The sequence below is a fragment of the Mobula birostris genome, chromosome 11, assembly GCF_030028105.1.
Source record: "Mobula birostris isolate sMobBir1 chromosome 11, sMobBir1.hap1, whole genome shotgun sequence".
Lineage (NCBI taxonomy): Eukaryota > Metazoa > Chordata > Chondrichthyes > Myliobatiformes > Myliobatidae > Mobula > Mobula birostris.
In genome coordinates, this window is record NC_092380.1 from 94,066,405 (window position 1) to 94,084,213 (window position 17,809).

At 43.0% G+C, this 17,809-nt stretch overlaps 1 protein-coding gene across 1 annotated transcript in view; it reads right to left on the reverse strand.

Moving 5' to 3' along the window:
• ano3 (anoctamin 3) overlaps positions 1-17,809 on the reverse strand; it is a 586,826-nt gene that overhangs the window by 89,017 nt on the left and 480,000 nt on the right. Inside the window, exons 15-16 of the mRNA XM_072272723.1 lie at positions 7,542-7,624; positions 4,473-4,613 (exon numbers count right to left, since the gene is read on the reverse strand). Coding sequence (XP_072128824.1) covers positions 4,473-4,613; positions 7,542-7,624 — 224 coding nt within the window. The remainder of the gene's footprint in view (positions 1-4,472; positions 4,614-7,541; positions 7,625-17,809) is intronic.

The following is a 17,809-nucleotide window of genomic DNA, read 5'->3' on the forward strand; positions in this document are numbered from 1 at the left end:
GCATCTTAACTTCCTTAGAGTTTTGTGAATATTTGGCATGACCCCTAAAACGTTGACAAACTTCTATAGATAGTGAGAGGAGATTTTCCATTCAAGGGCATTGAGTGGAAAATCCTACAAAAAGTTCTGGATACAGCCCAGTCCATCGTGGGTAAATCCCTCCCACCATTGAACACATTTACATGGAGTGCTGTCACATAAACGACACTCACCATCCAAGTTAGGCTCTCTTCTCTCTGTTGCCATCAGCAAGATGGAAAAGGAGCCTCAGGGCCCACGCCACCAAGTTCAGGAAGAGTTATTAACCCTCAACCGTCAGGCTCTTGAACTAGCGGGAAAAACTTCACTCAACTTCACTTGCGTCATCACTAAACTCTTCTCACAACCTATGGACTCACTTTCAATGACTCCATCTCAAGTTCTCAATATTTATTGCTGGATTCAGATTTCTGGATCATTGGGACCTCTTTTGGAGCAGGTGTGACCTGTACAAAAAGGATGGGTTGCACTTGAATCACAGGGGGACCAATATCCTGGCCGGGAGGTTTGCTAAAGCTACTGGGGAGAGTTTAAACTAGAATTGTTGGGAGGTGGGAACCAAACTGAAGAGACTGGGGAAGAGGAGGTTGGCTCACAAATACAGAAAGCTTGTAGACAGTGTGTGAGGGAGGATAGGCAGGTGATAGAGAAGGGACGCGCTCAGACCAAAGGTTTGAGATGTGTCTATTTTAACACAAGGAGTGTTGTGAACAAAGCAGATGAGCTTAGAGTGTGGATCAGTACTTGGAGATATGATGTGGTGGCCAGTACAGAGACTTGGATGGCTCAGGGACAGGAATGGTTACTTCAAGTGCCGGGTTTTAGATGTTTCAGAGAGGACAGGAAGGGAGGCAAAATGGGTGGGGGCGTGGCACTGTTGATCAGAGATAGTGTCACGGCTGCAGAACAGGTGGATGCCATGGAGGGATTGTCTACGGAGTCTCTGTGGGTGGAGGTTAGGAACAGGAAGGGGTCAATAACTTTACGGGTGTTTTTTATAGGCTGCCCAATAGTAACAGGGATATCGAGAAGCAGATAGGGAAACAGATCCTGGAAAGGTGTAATAATAACAGAGTTGTCATGATGGGAGATTTTAATTTCCCAAATATTGATTGGTATCTCCCTAGAGCAAGGGGTTTAGATGTGGTGGAGTGTGTTAGGTATGTTCAGTAAGGTTTCTTGACACAATATGAAGATAAGCCTACAAGAGGAGAGGCTGTACTTGATTTGGTATTGGGAAATGAACCTGGTCAGGTGTCAGATCTCTCAGTGGGAGAGCATTTTGGAGATAGTGATCATAATTCTGTCTCCTTTACAATAGCATTGGAGAGAGGTAGGAACAGACAAGTTAGAAAAGCATTTAATTGGAGTAAGGGGGAATTATGAAGCTATCAGGAAGGAAATTGGAGGCTTAAATTGGAAACAATTTAACAATGGAAACAATTGGAAACAATGTTCTCAGGGCAAAGTACTGAAGAAATGTGGCAAATATTCAGGGGATATTTGTGTGGAGTTCTGTATAGGCATGTTCCAATGAGACAGGGAAGTTATGGTAGGGTACAGGAACCGTGGAGTGCAAAGGCTGTAATAAATCTACTCAAGGAGAAAAGAAAAGCTTACAAAAGGTTCAGAGAGCTAGATAATTTTAGAGATCTAGAACATTATAAGGCCAACAGGAAGAGGATTAAGAAGGAAATTAGGAGAGCCAGAAGGGACCACGAGAAGGCCTTGGTGGGCAGGATTAAGGAAAACCTCAAGGCATTCTACAAGTATGTGAAGAGCAATAGGATAAGACGTGAAAGAATAGGACCTATCAAGTGTGACAGTGGGAAAGTGTGTAAGGAACTGGAGGAACTAGCAGAGGTACTTAATCAACACAAATCAAAGTTGCTGGTGAATGCAGCAGGCCAGGCTGCATCTTTAGGAAGATGTACAGTCGACGCTTCGGGCCGAGACCCTTCGTCAGGACCAACTAAAAGAAGAGCTAGTAAGAGATTTGAAAGTGGGAGGAGGAGGGGGAGATCCAAGATGATAGGAGAAGACAGGAGGTGGAGGGATGGAGCCAAGAGCTGGACAGTTGATTGGCAAAAGGGATATGAGAGGATCATGGGACAGGAGGCCCAGGGAGAAAGAAAAGGGGGAGGGAGGAAAAGCCCAGAGGATGGGCAGGGGTATAGTGAGAGGGACAGAGGGAGAAAAAGGAGAGAGAGAAAAAAAAAATGTGTGTATATAAATAAATAACAGATGGGGTACGAGGGGGAGGTGGGGTATTAGTGGAAGCTTGAGACTTAATGAATACTTTACTTCAGCGTTCACTATGGAAAAGGATCTTGTTGATTGTAGTGATGACTTTCAGCAGACTGAAAAGCTTGAGCATGTAGATATTAAGAAAGAGGATGTGCTGGAGGTTTTGGAAAGCATCAAGTTGGATAAGTCGCTGGGACCGGATGAGGTGTACCCCAGGCTACTGTGGGAGGCAAGGGAAGGGATTGCTGAGCCTCTGGCGATGATCTTTGCATCATCAATGGGGATGGGAGAGGTTCCGGAGGATTGGAGGGTTGCGAATGTTGTTCCTTTATTCAAGAGAGGGAGTAGAGATAGCCCAGGAAATTATAGACCAGTGAGTCTTACCTCAGTGGTTGGTAATTGATGGAGAAGATCCTGAGAGGCAGGATTTATGAACATTTGGAAAGGTATAATATAATTAGGAGTAGTCAACATGGCTTTGTCAAGGGCAGGTCGTGCCTTACTAGCCTGATTGAATTTTTTGAGGATGTGACTAAACACATTGATGAAGGAACAGCAGAAGATGTAGTCTATATGGATTTCAGCAAGGCATTTGATAAGGTACACCATGCAAGGTCTGTTGAGAAAGTAAAGAGGCATGGGATCCAAGGGGACATTGCTTTGTGGATCCAGAACTGGCTTGCCCACAGAAGGCAAAGAGTGGTTGTAGATGGGTCATATTCTGCATGGAGGTTGGTCACCAGTGGGGTGCCTCAGGGATCTGTTCTGGGACCCTTACCCTTCGTGATTTTTATAAATGACCTGGATGAGGAAGTAGAGGGATGGGTTAGTAAGTTTGCTGATGACACAAAGGTTGGAGGTGTTATGGATAGTGTGGAGGGCTGTCAGAGGATACAGCGGGACATTGATAGGATGCAAAACTGGGCTGAGAAGTGGTAGATGGAGTTCAACCCAGATAAGTGTGAAGTGGTTCATTTTGGTAGGTCAAATATGATGGCAGAATATAGTATTAATGGTCAGACTCTTGGCGGTGTGGAGGATCAGAGGGATCTTGGAGTCCGAGTCCATAGGACGCTCAAAGCAACTGTGCAGGTTGACTCTGTGGTTAGGGAGGCGTATGGTGTATTGGCCTTCATCAATCATGGAATTGAATTTAGGAGTCAAGAGGTAACGTTGCAGCTATATAGGACCTTGGTCAGACCCCATTTGGAGTATTGTGCTCAGTTCTGGTTGCCTCACTACAGGAAGGATGTGGAAGCCATAGAAAGGGTGCAGAGGAGATTTACAAGGACGTTGCCTGGATTGGGGAGCATGCCTTTTGAGAATAGGTTGAGTGAACTCAGCCTTTTCCCCTTGGAGCAACGGAGGATGAGAGGTGACCAGATAGGGGTGTATAAGATGATGAGGGGCATTGATTGTGAGGATAGTCAGAGGCTTTTTCCCAGGGCTGAAATGGTTGCCACAAGAGGACACAGGTTTAAAGTGCTGGGGAGTAGGTACAGAGGAGATGTCAAGGGTAAGTTTCTTACTCAGAAAAGGGTGAGTGCGTGGAATAGGCTGCCGGCAATGGTGGTGAAGGTGGATATGATAGGGTCTTTTAAGAGACTTTTAGATAGGTACATAGAGCTTAGTAAAATTGAGGGCTATAGGTAAGCCTAGTAATTTCTAAGGTAGGGACATGTTCGGCACAGCATTGTGGGCTGAAGGGCCTGTATTGTGCTGTAGGTTTTCTATGTTTCTATTTATTTATTATTATCATTTCTCTTTTTGTATTTGCACAGTTTGTTGTCTTTTGCACTTTGGTTGTTTGTTCATCCTACTGGGTGTGGTCTTTCATTGATTCCATTGTGTTTCTTGGACTTACTGAGTATGCTTGTAAGAAAACGAATCTTAGGGTTGTATATGGTGACAAATATTTACTTTGATAATATATTTCCTTTGAACTTTGAACTTTAGAGGTTTAGGAATGACAGTGGTTTGCAAATAGGACTGTGTACCATACCATCATGCAATCTATTTTAAGAAAAATCAACAAATCTTACATTTACTTTCACAAGAGCCACTGCAGCACAATGAAAAAGCTTGCCAGAATCTCCAATCTATTTTTCTGAGAATATAGATGATGTAACGAATTGCGGTGAAGTAACCAGGTCAGTAAAGCTATAGGCATCCCCTTGAGAACTTACCATGAAAAATATTCCTGAGACAGACACAAGCAGCCTGCTGAGTTTATCAATGAATGGTTGGAAGGGCTCTGGCTTCCCTGTGATGGGATTAACACGTTCTTTCTTGGAATATTTTGCTTCAAACTGGGGACGAAGTTCCTCCTATCAAAAGACAATTTAACAGGAATCAATATAGGGGATTTTTCAGACCTACTATTTGCTGCAGAGCCATTTAAGTTGGAGAACTGGATTTGTGAGTAGTCTCAACAAAAGGAATGCAAACAACGACTATTGTGCTATTAAATTTATGCCAAAAAAACACATTTTCTTGTATAAAACATCATTTTGATTAAATTCTTGTTACACCCATTTGGATTTTATCAATTAGACTATAATGTGGAAACCATTCAGTTTAAAAGGCTTGCAAGATGGGATGAGTTTATTTAACCGTTCATTAAACAATAAGCTTCCTGTTGTTTTAGACCCTCAAATGATCTCCCCAAAGGTGAGGATGCTCCTATACTATTGAACCAACAATCAACTTGCTTAAATAAAGTGCCAAGGAATTTCTAGGAGGGTGGGGGTTGTTTAAATAAAACACTTCCCTTTTGCTTTTTAAAGTATTTAAGATATGTATCTTCTGGGTGAAAAGATGCTTTCCCCAGTGGCCACCAGAATTAAGTTCACCATCAATATATTGCTAATTCAAAGTACAATATGGTTTATTGTCATTCTTCAGTACATGAGTGTAAAGGAGAATGATTGGAGGTAAAGGGGGAGGTGAATTGGCAAGTGTACCTTTTCTGTTGCTTTCAGGGATATGTGCCAGGAGGGAGAAACTGCATACTACTTTATCAGTGGACTTGGGCTTGAAACAGATCTGTGATTTTCTCCTTGATGAATGGACAAGGAAATCATGGAGGGAACAATTCCCTGTGAAAAGAGGAGAGTGTGGGGGTTAGGTAAAGATGTGTTCAGTGGTAGGATCCTGTAGAGGATGGTGAAAGTTGTAGGGTCTTATGGGATGGTAGATGTGGACAAGAGGAACTCTAAGAGTAATCCTCTAAAACACAATGTACAAGTAACTGTTTGAGTGTGGCCATATATACATAAGATTAGCTTAAATACATAGACTAATAGTATGTTCATAAAATGACTCCAGGTGCAGGAGTATCTGAACATAAGGTGACTGAAAGGAAATGACAAAGTGACTTGGCAAGAAGAACTCTGTTAGGTAGAAGCAGGGCATATGATAAAGCAATAGGACAGTAACTATGTCAGTATAGGTATGAGGTGTGGAGTTTAAGTGTATGTAAGGTGACAGTGAATGGCGTGGGGAAGAAGAATGAATAAGCTGGGCTTTGCCATTCATAGAAGAAACACGGAAAACCTATAGCACAATACAGACCCTTCGGCCCACAATGCTGTGCTGAACATGTACTTACTTTAGAAGTTACCTAGGTTTACCCCAGCCCTCTATTCTTCTAAGCTCCATGTACCTATCCAGGAGTCTCTTAAAGACCCTATTGCATCCGCCTCCACCACAGTTGCTGGCAGCCCATTCCACGCACTCACCACTCTCTGCATAAAAAACTTACCCCTGACAATTTCAAAGGCAAGTTATTAGTGACATGTGGGCAAGCAGCTACTAGCAGGTACTTAGCAACAACAGATAGGTCAGCTAATTCAGACTGAGGGCAGAGGTGATCAGAAAAGGGTCAAAACGTAGTGGTATTTTGAAAAACTATGAAGGTCGGACCAATCCAGCTCATTCTTGTAGCTCCACACTTTACTTAAAACTGTATTTTTTTCCAGAGGTACGTCCTGAGGTTTGTAAAATAGCCTTTGGTTAACAGAATCTGGATCAAAAGGGACAGAGACATCCTCCCACTGAAGAGAGTATAGAGAGAGTATCTCACTACTTCTTTGGGAGGAAGTAGGGAGAGTCTATAAATGCTGGCCCTGACAGCAAGGTCCAGACCCTGATAAATAAAAAGAAAAAAAATGCCTACCTGTGTTATTTAAAAAGACTCAGACACAGAAATATGTAGAACTTAAGATCATCATGATAAACTGCATGATACAGAGTCTATTTCCTTCTATATTGATAAAATAATAATTCATTGTTTTTAATGGTAATAGAATAGCTTATTTCCTTTGATACTGAAGAAAACATACTCCTAAAGTGATTATTTAATCCAGAACCCCTGATGATATCAGTTCCAAGTGACTAAAAAGGAATGAGATTGCTTTTGTGTAATGACAGCAATGAAAGATGGCCCGTATGTAGCAAGTGAATTTTACTGCTTTGCCTGTTAATTTTCATGAATCCGTGAACACAGAACTTCACCTAGACAAAACTAATTTGTGACTTAGAAATTAAAATAGTGCATGTGGCATTCCCCTGAGTCACACTCGAGACAGCCTGCACCTCAGGGTGTGACAATTGTACTGATATTTTGTGGTTATGGCATTCTTATTCTCATGGCCATCCAGCGAGAGTGACGAAGCCTCAAGCAGCTCAACCTCAGAACCCAGCCCTGGGCTGCCCTGATAATCTTCCAACAGCTTGTGTTATCAAAGGAGTTTACCAATTCACTCCTAAACAATCCTCTCTGAGTCATTGTGAAATTCATCGATTAACTTAACAGGGGAATAAAGAAAAACATGAAAAATATTCACCCACATTACTTATAAAGGTCACTGATTGCATTCAAATGCTGAACCATGGTTGCCGTACATTCAAGGGACAAGACATGAAGAATATCTAGCCCCTCAGTTCAATATGATATATCAATTGAACTCAGTGGTGGAAGGAGGAAGGACCAGGAAGTCAGGTGCACTGGCCACCCAGACCATTCTGTCACTCTCTGCAGCTGTGTTCAGGCATGGGAGTTATCAGTGATCTGACACAGGGGAATGGTGTAGTCAGCTAGAGGGCAGATGAAAATACGTCTTCAACAACCAGCCAAAGGGAAGTACAACCCTGCAATTCTTTTCCTCAGTCCATCCATTTGTGTATTTCAGGTGTTAATTCCCTTGACTTACAGTGGATGCTTCTGGAGAAGAATGGTATTTTTCTGAACTTACCTCTTCTTCCTCCCAGTCAATTAGATCCCAGTTGTAAGTGAGGACCGCTCGCCGTCTTTTCCAAAATTCCAAAAAAACTGTAGCTGTAACAAAACAAAACAAACACAAACTCAATACATATGAGATGTCTTTTAAAAAATACTCTGGATACTTTATACTTCATTGTCACCAAACAATTGATACTAGAACGTACAATCATCACAGCGATATTTGATTCTGCTCTTCGTGCTCCCTGGAGTACAAATCGATAGTAAATATTAAAAATGTAAATTATAAATCATATTTAATGCATCCGTTAGTCTTGCGAGACTATGGATCTGCGCCTGGAAAGTCTTCACTCTCCAGGGCACAGGGCTGGGCAAGGTTGTATGGAAGACCGGCAGTTGCCCATGCTGCAAGTCTCCCCTCTCCACGCCACCGATGTTGTCCAAGGGAAGGGCATTAGGACCCATACAGCTTGGCACCAGTGTCATCGCAGAGCAATGTGTGATTAAGTGCCTTGCTCAAGGACACAAAACATTGCCTCGGCTGGGGCTCAAACTCATGACCTCTAGGTCACTAGTCCAATGCCTTAACCACTTGGCCACGTGCCCACATCATAAATAGAAAATAAAAAAAAGGAAAGTAAGGTAGTGCCAAAAAAATGAGAGGCAGGTCCGGATATTTGGAGGGTACAGCCCAGATCCGGGTCAGGATCCGTGCAGCAGTCTTATCACAATTGGAAAGAAGCTGTTCCCAAATCTGGCCATACGAGTCTTCAAGCTCCTGAGCCTTCTTCCGGAGGGAAGAGGGACGAAAAGTGTGTAGGTTGGGTGGGTCGTGTCCTTGATTATCCTGGCAGCACTGCTCCGACAGCGTGCGGTGTAAAGTGAGTCCAAGGATGGAAGATTGGTTTGTGTGATGTGCTGGGCTGTGTTCACGATCTTCTGCAGCTTCTTCCGGTCCTGGATAGGACAACTTCCATACCAGGTTGTGATGCACCCTAGAAGAATGCTTTCTACGGTGCATCTATAAAAATTAGTGAGGGTTTTAGGGGACAGGCCAAATTCCCTTAGCTTCCTCAGGAAGTAAAAGTGCTGGTGGGCCTTCTTGGCAGTGGACTCTGCTTGGTTGGACCAAGTCAGGTCATTTGTGATCTTGACCCCGAGGAACTTAAAGCTTTTGACCTGTTCCACTTGTGCAGCACCGATGTAAATTGGGTCATGCGGTCCGCTACTCCTTCTGAAGTCAACAATCAATTCCTTCATCTTGCTGATGAATGCTATCACAACATCATGAATGCTACAGTGCCTTCACTGGAGAAACACAGCCTGTGACTGAGCAGAACAGAATTACCTACTGGCTGCAGTAGAGATTTTCAACCAGCCATCCACTGAGTCCACCCCTGGGGTCCACATCCTTTTCAAAAACAAGTAAAGGTTGTCACCAGGGGTTTGGTAGGAAGGAGTGGGTAAAGATGTGTGTCGCTCTACTTAATACCTTTAGTGCTTCTTTTAAAAGTAGGCATGTGGCAGCATAGAAATGAATAGGCAAGAATTCAGTTGTGCGTGTTCATCCTATGTAAGACCACGGGAACTGCAAATGTGAGCTCCTGTGGAAAATAGTTGGGGATCACTGTTATCACATATATTTCCCATCAACTTCAAAGTTCAAGCAAATTTATTATCAAGGTACATACAGATACTACCTAAGATTCACTTTCTTGCAGGCTGGGGGTAAAAAGACATACTATGGAATTTACAAAAAAAAACTATACAAAAATAGACAAAAACTGACAAACAATCGATGTGCAAAAGAAGAAATACTGAGAATCTGAGTTGGAAGTATCTTGGAAAGTAAGTCCAGGGTTGTGGAATCAGTTGAAAGTTGAGGTGAGTCAAGTTATCCATGCTGGTTCATGAGTCAGATGGTTGTAGGGTAATAACTGTTCCTGAACCTTGTGATGTACGACCTAAGGTTTCTGTATCTCAAAAGAATCAAAAGAACCATGTGTGCAGGAGCCCAGTGTAACCAGTGACACTATTCTTCATTTTGACAATCAGAGATGATTTTTAGACTCTCACAATCCTCCCATGAATATCAAAACAAATACAGATGGTGGAAGTATGAAATTTTTAAAAAATGCTGCAGGTCAGACTGCACCTATGGAGTTAATGCTTCAGGCTGAAGAAAATTCCTTGTCACACCCCCACACGCCACTTCATAGAGTTTGTAATTGATGAGTATTTTGTGGTGTTGGGATATCTCATCCATTACTGGAGAGAAGGAATGGATACATCTGATTCATCTTTTGTTACGATAACCCAGTCACTGCGCACTATGCAGAGTATTAATCATGCCTAAGAGTGGGGAAGGAGTAATGACACAGAACCTCATCTATTTCAACTACAAAGGATTCCATAAATAAAATTTGCACGTGGTGTCAAGTGACTTCTGGTGAAATGTTTCTTAACTAATTCTGGCAATTTCAAGATAATGAGAGTAAGTGTAAAATGAAATTAAAGAAACAGAACAAATGAGAGATTGCTTTTCTTTTGAAGGGGTGAGAGATAGCAGAATCAGAATCAGAGTTATTATTACTGAAAAATATCATGAAATTTGTTGTTTTGTTTTAGCAGTACCGTGCAAGACACAAAAATATTACTGTAACTTAAAAAAATGATAAATAGTGCAAAAGAAGGAAGAATGAGATAGTGTTCATGGGCTCATGGACTATTCAGAAATCTGCTGGCAAAGGGGAAGAAGCTTTTCTTAAAGCATTGAGTGAGTCTTCAGGTTCCTATACCTCCTCCCTGATGGTAGTTAATGAAAAGAGGGCACGTCCCAGGTGGTGAGGGTTTTTAATGATGTAAGATACTTTCTTGAAGCACTGTCTTTTGATGTCCACAATCATGGGGAGACTTGTGCCTGTAATCTAGCTGGCTGAGTCTTCAATCCTCTTCAGCCTTTTTTGACCCTGAGTCTTCATATCAGCCAATGATGCAACTACACAGAATGTTCTCCAAGGTTCATCTGTAGAAATTTGTTAAGAGTCTTTGATGACAAAGCAAATCTCCTCAGTATCTCATGGGAGGATGCGCTCAAAGTATAGCGATGGTCATGCCTTATTTACAACTGCACCAATATGTTGTGCCCAGGATAAATCCTCTGAGATGTTGCCACCCAGAAACCTGAAGCTGCTTGCCCCTCATGAGGATTGGTGAGTGTTCCCTGCACTTCCCTTTCATGAAGTCTACAATCAATTCCTTGCCTTATTTGTTAAATCAATACAGTAGATTCTGGTTAATTGGGCCTTCGGTTAATCGGGACAGCTGCTTATTTGGGCCAACACTTAAAGAACAAAAACTCATTGAGAAAATAGCTGGGATTCCCTTCATTTATTTGGCACTTTATTTGCCACTTATTTGGGGTAGAAGACTATTGTCAAACAGTTTCTAACTAGCATTGGTGACATGCACTTCTGTGGCTACACCGTACTCAGAGCTAACAGTTTTTAAATAGCATTAGTTACCGGTACACGAGTTCAAAAAAGGATGTAAGATGTAAGCAGTAATAAATACAGACCAGTTTTTCTCACTGATTTTTCAAGCTTGGAGATGCCAGAAAGGGCCAGGAGTGAAAATAAAATGATTTTACTACTTCAACAAGTTAAGAACTATGAAGAGTTTGAAATGATCAACAAACATCTTGAATGTTACAATGAAAATGAAGATTTGGAGGATGTAATGATTAAAAGGATTGTATGAAGGCAGTCCATTATCTGTGCTGCTTTTGTTCATTTACAGTCAATCAAAAGAACACGGCAGTGTTCACTGAATGAATTCCTCCATTGATAACTATTAGGAATTAATGTACAGTTTCAAATTACAACCATAATATTGATAGTGTTCTAATTTGTTCTGTTTTGCATCTAAACACATAGTTACCTTCTCAGTTAAACAGTAGTTGTTTTTTATACCATTTTAACTATCGCCATGAAACTTTGGCTAATTGGGGCACCTGCTTAATTGGCCAAAATGTATGGTGCTGATGTATTCCCATTAACCAGAATCCACTGTAATTGGATGCAAAGCTGCTGCCCGAGTGAGGCCATTATCCTTATAATGAATCATTTTAAATAGGCATTGATTTGACCATAATGCCACCTTCAACCATGCAACTTACATCAAAACATCCTTAAAAACAATTTGGGAAGTTCATATTCCAGTGCAATGCTGGGCTAGCTTACATAAGAATTAAACACGGGCATTTTTCATAATCAATGCAGAGTTGTTGTTAAAATATAAATGAACCATTATTTAATTGAATGGGAGAATGCGCTCAAAGAACTAAACAAGATGCTCCTGTTCTTAACTATGAGTATAAATAACATTGAAACAAAACTCAGTAAAAGGAATTCATGCCTTAACTGCAGGAAAAGGTCAAGATCACAAGAATTGGTCAATCTCAGAAGAGTAAATCCTTCTCCACCCACGTTTTGACGTAATACAAATAGCTTATCCCATCAAAAGCCACACCTAGGCACTCACTACATTGTTATTGGAAACAAGTTTTTGCATTCCTTCACTCCAAAGGCAATTTCAAGGGATTGAGTTCAAGGGGCAAGAAGTAGTATTTCTACTTTACAGAACTCTGTTTGGGGAGTATCTAGAGTATTGCATTCAATTCTCGTCACACCAATATAGAAAGGATGTGGAAACTATGGAGAGGGTGCAGAGGAGGTTTAACAGGATGTTGCCTGTATTAGAGGGCATGAGAAACTGGACAAATTTAGGGTTGTTTTCTTCGGAGTGGCAAAGGCTGAAGGGAGACCAGATGAAAGTTTAACAGGTCATAAGAAGCAAAGATAGAGATCTTGTATCCTTTTTCCACAGGGTCAAGATAGATAACACTAGAAGATAAGTATTTAAGGTGAGATGGGCTAAGTACAAAGGAGGTCTGTGAAGCAAACTTTTGTTTCCCCCACACAGAGCGTGGTAGGTGCCTACAATTTGCTGTCAGGGGTAGTGGTGGATGCAAATACATTAGAGGCCTTCAAAAGGCTCTTAGATGTATAAATGTGCAGGGAATAGACATTGTGTAGGCAGAAAGCATTTGTTTACCTAGGCATTTAATTAATACTGTAATTAATTTGGCAAAACATCATGCCCAAAATCATCTATTCTTGTGCTGTGCTGTTTATATTAAAATATCCAATAATTTTAAAACAGTCTAAGTTAGAGGCACATGTATAATTCTTTATAAGCACAGCCATGAGATCTACTTGCTAGTGTCCATCGACCTGCTAACAAACACTGTTGGAGAGGGCATTTGTATAGATATCAAATAACATGATCAGATGTGTAAGCTGCAAGACCCAATGTCCAGACTCACAACACCTGTTGTCCAGGGAAACTCCTATGTTAGTTCAAGATAAAACAGTTGTTACGGGAAACATACCACAGGAGATTGCAATCAAGGGGAATGGTTCAACCTAGCGCTCCTGGTGGGAATCAGGTACAAGTAAATTCCTATTCTTATTTCATTGACTTCAAAACAACCTCAGATCAGTCAACTCTACTTAACTGCTGAAGTCTCTGTCCCATTCCAGAGACCCTAAATGTATGATTAAGGCTATCAATTCAATGGAGAACCACACCAAAATCACGCCCAAAAAAGCTCACCAACACCTCAACATCCTCAGGAGGCTAAGGAAATTCAGCATGCCCCAGTCAACTCTCAGCATTTTTTGATGGTGCTGCATTGTGACTAGATGCATAATACCTTGGAATGGCACGTAACCACATGAAACTGCAGAGAGTTGTGGACAAGCTCAGCACATGATGGAAACCAGCCTCCCCTCTTATGGACTGTGTGTATACTTCTTGCTGCCTTAGTAAAACAGCCAGCTCTGTCAAAGGCTCCAGTCACCCACCCTAAACATTCTCTTCTCTCCCCTCTCCCATCAGACAGAAGATACAAGAGCCTGAAAGCATGTATCACCAGGCCAAAGGGCAGCTTCTATCCCACTGTTACCTGACTCTTGAAGAGGCCTCTTGGTCTTACAATCTACATCTTCCTGATCCTGGACTTTATTTCTTACCTGCATGGAAATTTTACACTTTATTCTGCATCGTTATTAATGGCTCAGAGCATTGTGAAATGATTTGATCTGTATAAATAGTATGTAAAACAAGCTTTTCACTGTATCTTGATACATGTGACAATAATAAACCAATTCTAATACTAGAGTTGCCAGGACTAGGCCAGAATGGCCTTGTGCATGACTACCCCTCAAACAAGTCAATAAAGAGATAACTTGGTCATTTATTTCATCAGCACATGTCAAAACCTACTGTGAAGGAAAATGCCTTTCACATTTTTCTTGATACAATAGGTATTTCATATCAGAAGTAGTTTAGTAGTTGGAAAGTGCACTGAAATATTGAGAGATATTACTCAAATTTGATCAACATTTAGGCAGGAGTTTTGCCATCCGTTTCAAAGGCCCAGAACTTCTTACCAGTTCTATCTCTCTTTTCCCTTAAAGAAATCTCATAACAGTTATCTTTTCCACTGTGTTTGCTTTTGGTATCTAGGGTGCAAGGATGCCAAGGTTGCTTTGCATAGAAACATTTTGTCATTGCTTAAATAATACTCTGCCTTCTGTTTCACCGACGAAGTGGATAACTGAACTTATCCATATTACACTGCATCTGCCATGTCTTTGCCTATCGTTTAACTTGACCAAAGTGCCTTATTTCATCCTTCTCACAACATCAGCTAGCTTTACATTGGCAAGTTTACATACGTTTTCACCGAAGTCACTAATATACATTATGAGTTGCTTGGTCACAAGACTCGATTTATGCACTAGCCCCAGTAGTACGGGATCCCCAAGAAAACTCTTTATTCCCACTTTGCTCTCTTTCAACAACAGAATAAGCTTTTAAAAGGAATTCTGAAAATCCAAAATACATATCTCACCAATTCTCACTTACCTGTTCAACCATTACAAACTCAAAACACTAGATGCTTGTTGAACTAGTTTCCCCCTCATATTTCTATGTTGACGTATTTCTGTTGATACTTAAATGATCTAATTATTATTTTCTTTATAATAGATTCTACTGTTTCCTTGCTGCTAATGTTGAGCTAATTGATATGTAATTACCATTTTCTCTTTCTATTCCTTAATTAGGTGGTGGAGTGGAGGTACATCTGTCCCAAAGTTGGTGTGAGGTGCTCCTTCCCTCTGCTAGCCTGAAGGTCACCCCTTGGGCAAGGTGTAGCAGCTGTTTAACTCCCCGATCAGGATCACGTGAAGCCATGGGAGAAGGTCATGTGATGGTCGTATGAGCAGCTGGTGCATACCACAAGTCCTGGTTATGCGACCACTGATGCCAGGCAGACAGTCTCTGAACAGTATTGATAATGGCTGGGGTCATCTGTTTTGTAAAGACACTGCTAAACAGAAGGCATTGGCAAACCACATCTCTAGAAAAAATTGCCAAGAACAATCATGGTCAAAAACCATGATCGCCCACATCATATGACAGGGCACATAATGATGGTGATGACGCAAACAACAGGAATTCTGCAGATGCTGGAAATTCAAGCAACACACATCAAAGTTGCTGGTGAACACAGCAGGCCAAGCAGCATCTGTAGGAAGAGGTGCAGTCGACGTTTCAGGCCGAGACCCTTCGTCAGGACTAACTGAAGGAAGAGTGAGTAAGGGATTTGAAAGTTGGAGGGGGAGAGGGAGATCCAAAATGATAGGAGAAGACGGGAGAGGGAGGGATGGAGCCAAGAGCTGGACAGGTGATGGGCAAAAGGGGATACGAGAGGATCATGGGACAGGAGGTCCGGGAAGAAAGACAAGGGGGGGGGACCCAGAGGATGGGCAACAGGTATATTCAGAGGGACAGAGGGAGAAAAAGGAGAGTGAGAGAAAGAATGTGTGCATAAAAATGAGTAACAGATGGGGTACGAGGGGGAGGTGGGGCCTTAGCGGAAGTTAGAGAAGTCGATGTTCATGCCATCAGGTTGGAGGCTACCCAGACGGAATATAAGGTGTTGTTCCTCCAACCTGAGTGTGGCTTCATCTTTACAGTAGAGGAAGCCGTGGATAGACATGTCAGAATGGGAATGGGATGTGGAATTTTTTTGACTTTGTCATGTTAGGCAAAGATCACAAGATCCTACATCTACGGACTCCAGAGCCTGCTGGCCCTGAAACTAGCAGGCACGAACTTCAGATTGCCTCTGCCATTGATCTCGCCGGCTCCAACACCTCAGGGCATATTCAAAACCTGGACTCCAGCAACGACCATGGACACCTTCACAGCGATTGTGCAACCACCAACTGCGACTCCAGCCTTGAACTCCAGGCCGGGTCTTTATGTGCTGCTATTGTGACTCCCGTCTCCCCTTCCCCCACCAATACCCTGCAATCCTGTCTCCCTCAGATCCCATCATCAGCTCCTGGGCTCTCAGAGGCTCCATCTTCCTCTCACCCCAACCCTCCCCTCTCCATTGACACCCCCAGCCTCCCCCATCCCCCCTCTGATCCCAGCTCTCATCCATGCCAGGTCTTTACCATCCCCTCCGACCTTCAACTGTCGGAGGCAGAACGCTCTGTTCTCAGTAAGGTCCTCACATTTGTCCCCCTTTGCCCACACCTCAGCGAGTTCCGTGTTCGCCATGATGCGGAACTTTTCTTCCGCCGTCTCCGTCTCCGAGCCTACTTCTTCAGCAAGGACTCTTCCACCCCCACCGATGACCCCTTCTCCCGTCTTCAACCCTCCTCTTCTTCATGGACACCCCGCTCTGGTCTTCTGCCTGCTCTGGATCTCTTTATCGCTAACTGCCGATGGGACATCAACCGTCTCGACTTCACCGCACCTTGTCCCCATTCCAACCTCACTCCTTCGGAACGCTCTGCTCTCCACTCCCTCTGCACTAATCCTAACCTTATTATTAAACCCGCTGATAAGGGGGGTGCTGTTGTAGTCTGGCATACTGACCTCTACCTTGCCGAGGCACAGCGACAACTCGCGGATACCTCCTCTTATTTACCCCTCGATCGTGACCCCACTAAGGAGCACCAGGCCATTGTCTCCCACACCATCACCGACTTTATCCACTCAGGGGATCTCCCATCCACTGCTACCAACCTTATAGTTCCCACACCCCGCACTTCCCGTTTCTACCTCCTACCCAAGATCCACAAACCTGCCTGTCCTGGCCGACCTATTGTCTCAGCTTGCTCCTGCCCCACCGAACTCATTTCCGCATACCTCGACACTGTTTTATCACCCCTTGTTCAATCCCTTCCGACCTATGTTCGTGACACTTCTCACGCTCTTAAACTTTTCGATGATTTTAAGTTCCCTGGCCCCCATCGCTTTATTTTCACCATGGATGTCCAGTCCTTATATACTTCCATCCCCCATCAGGAAGGTCTCAAAGCTCTACGCTTCTTTTTGGATTCCAGACCTAATCAGTTCCCCTCTACCAGCACTCTGCTCCGTCTAGCGGAATTAGTCCTTACTCTTAATAATTACTCCTTTGGCTCCTCCCACTTCCTCCAAACTAAAGGTGTAGCTATGGGCACCCGTATGGGGCCTAGCTATGCCTGCCTTTTTGTTGGGTTTGTGGAACAATCTATGTTCCGTGCCTATTCTGGTATCTGTCCCCCACTTTTCCTTCGCTACATCGACGACTGCATTGGCACTGCTTCCTGCACGCATGCAGAACTCGTTGACTTTATTAACTTTGCCTCCAACTTTCACCCTGCCCTCAAGTTTACTTGGTCCATTTCTGACACCTCCCTCCCCTTTCTAGATCTTTCTGTCTCTGTCTCTGGAGACAGCTTATCCACTGATGTCTACTATAAGCCTATTGACTCTCACAGCTATCTAGACTATTCCTCTTCTCACCCTGTCTCTTGCAAAAACGCCATCCCTTTCTCGCAATTCCTCCGTCTCCGCCACATCTACTCTCAGGATGAGGCTTTTCATTCTAGGATGAGAGAGATGTCTTCCTTTTTTAAAGAAAGGAGCTTCCCTTCCTCCACTATCAACTCTGCTCTTAAACGCATCTCCCCCATTTCACGTACATCTGCTCTCACTCCATCCTCCCGCCACCCCACTAGGAATAGGGTTCCCCTGGTCCTCACCTACCACCCCACCAGCCTTCGGGTCCAACATATTATTCTCCGTAACTTCCGCCACCTCCAACGGGATCCCACCACTAAGCACATCTTTCCCTCCCCCCCCCTCTCT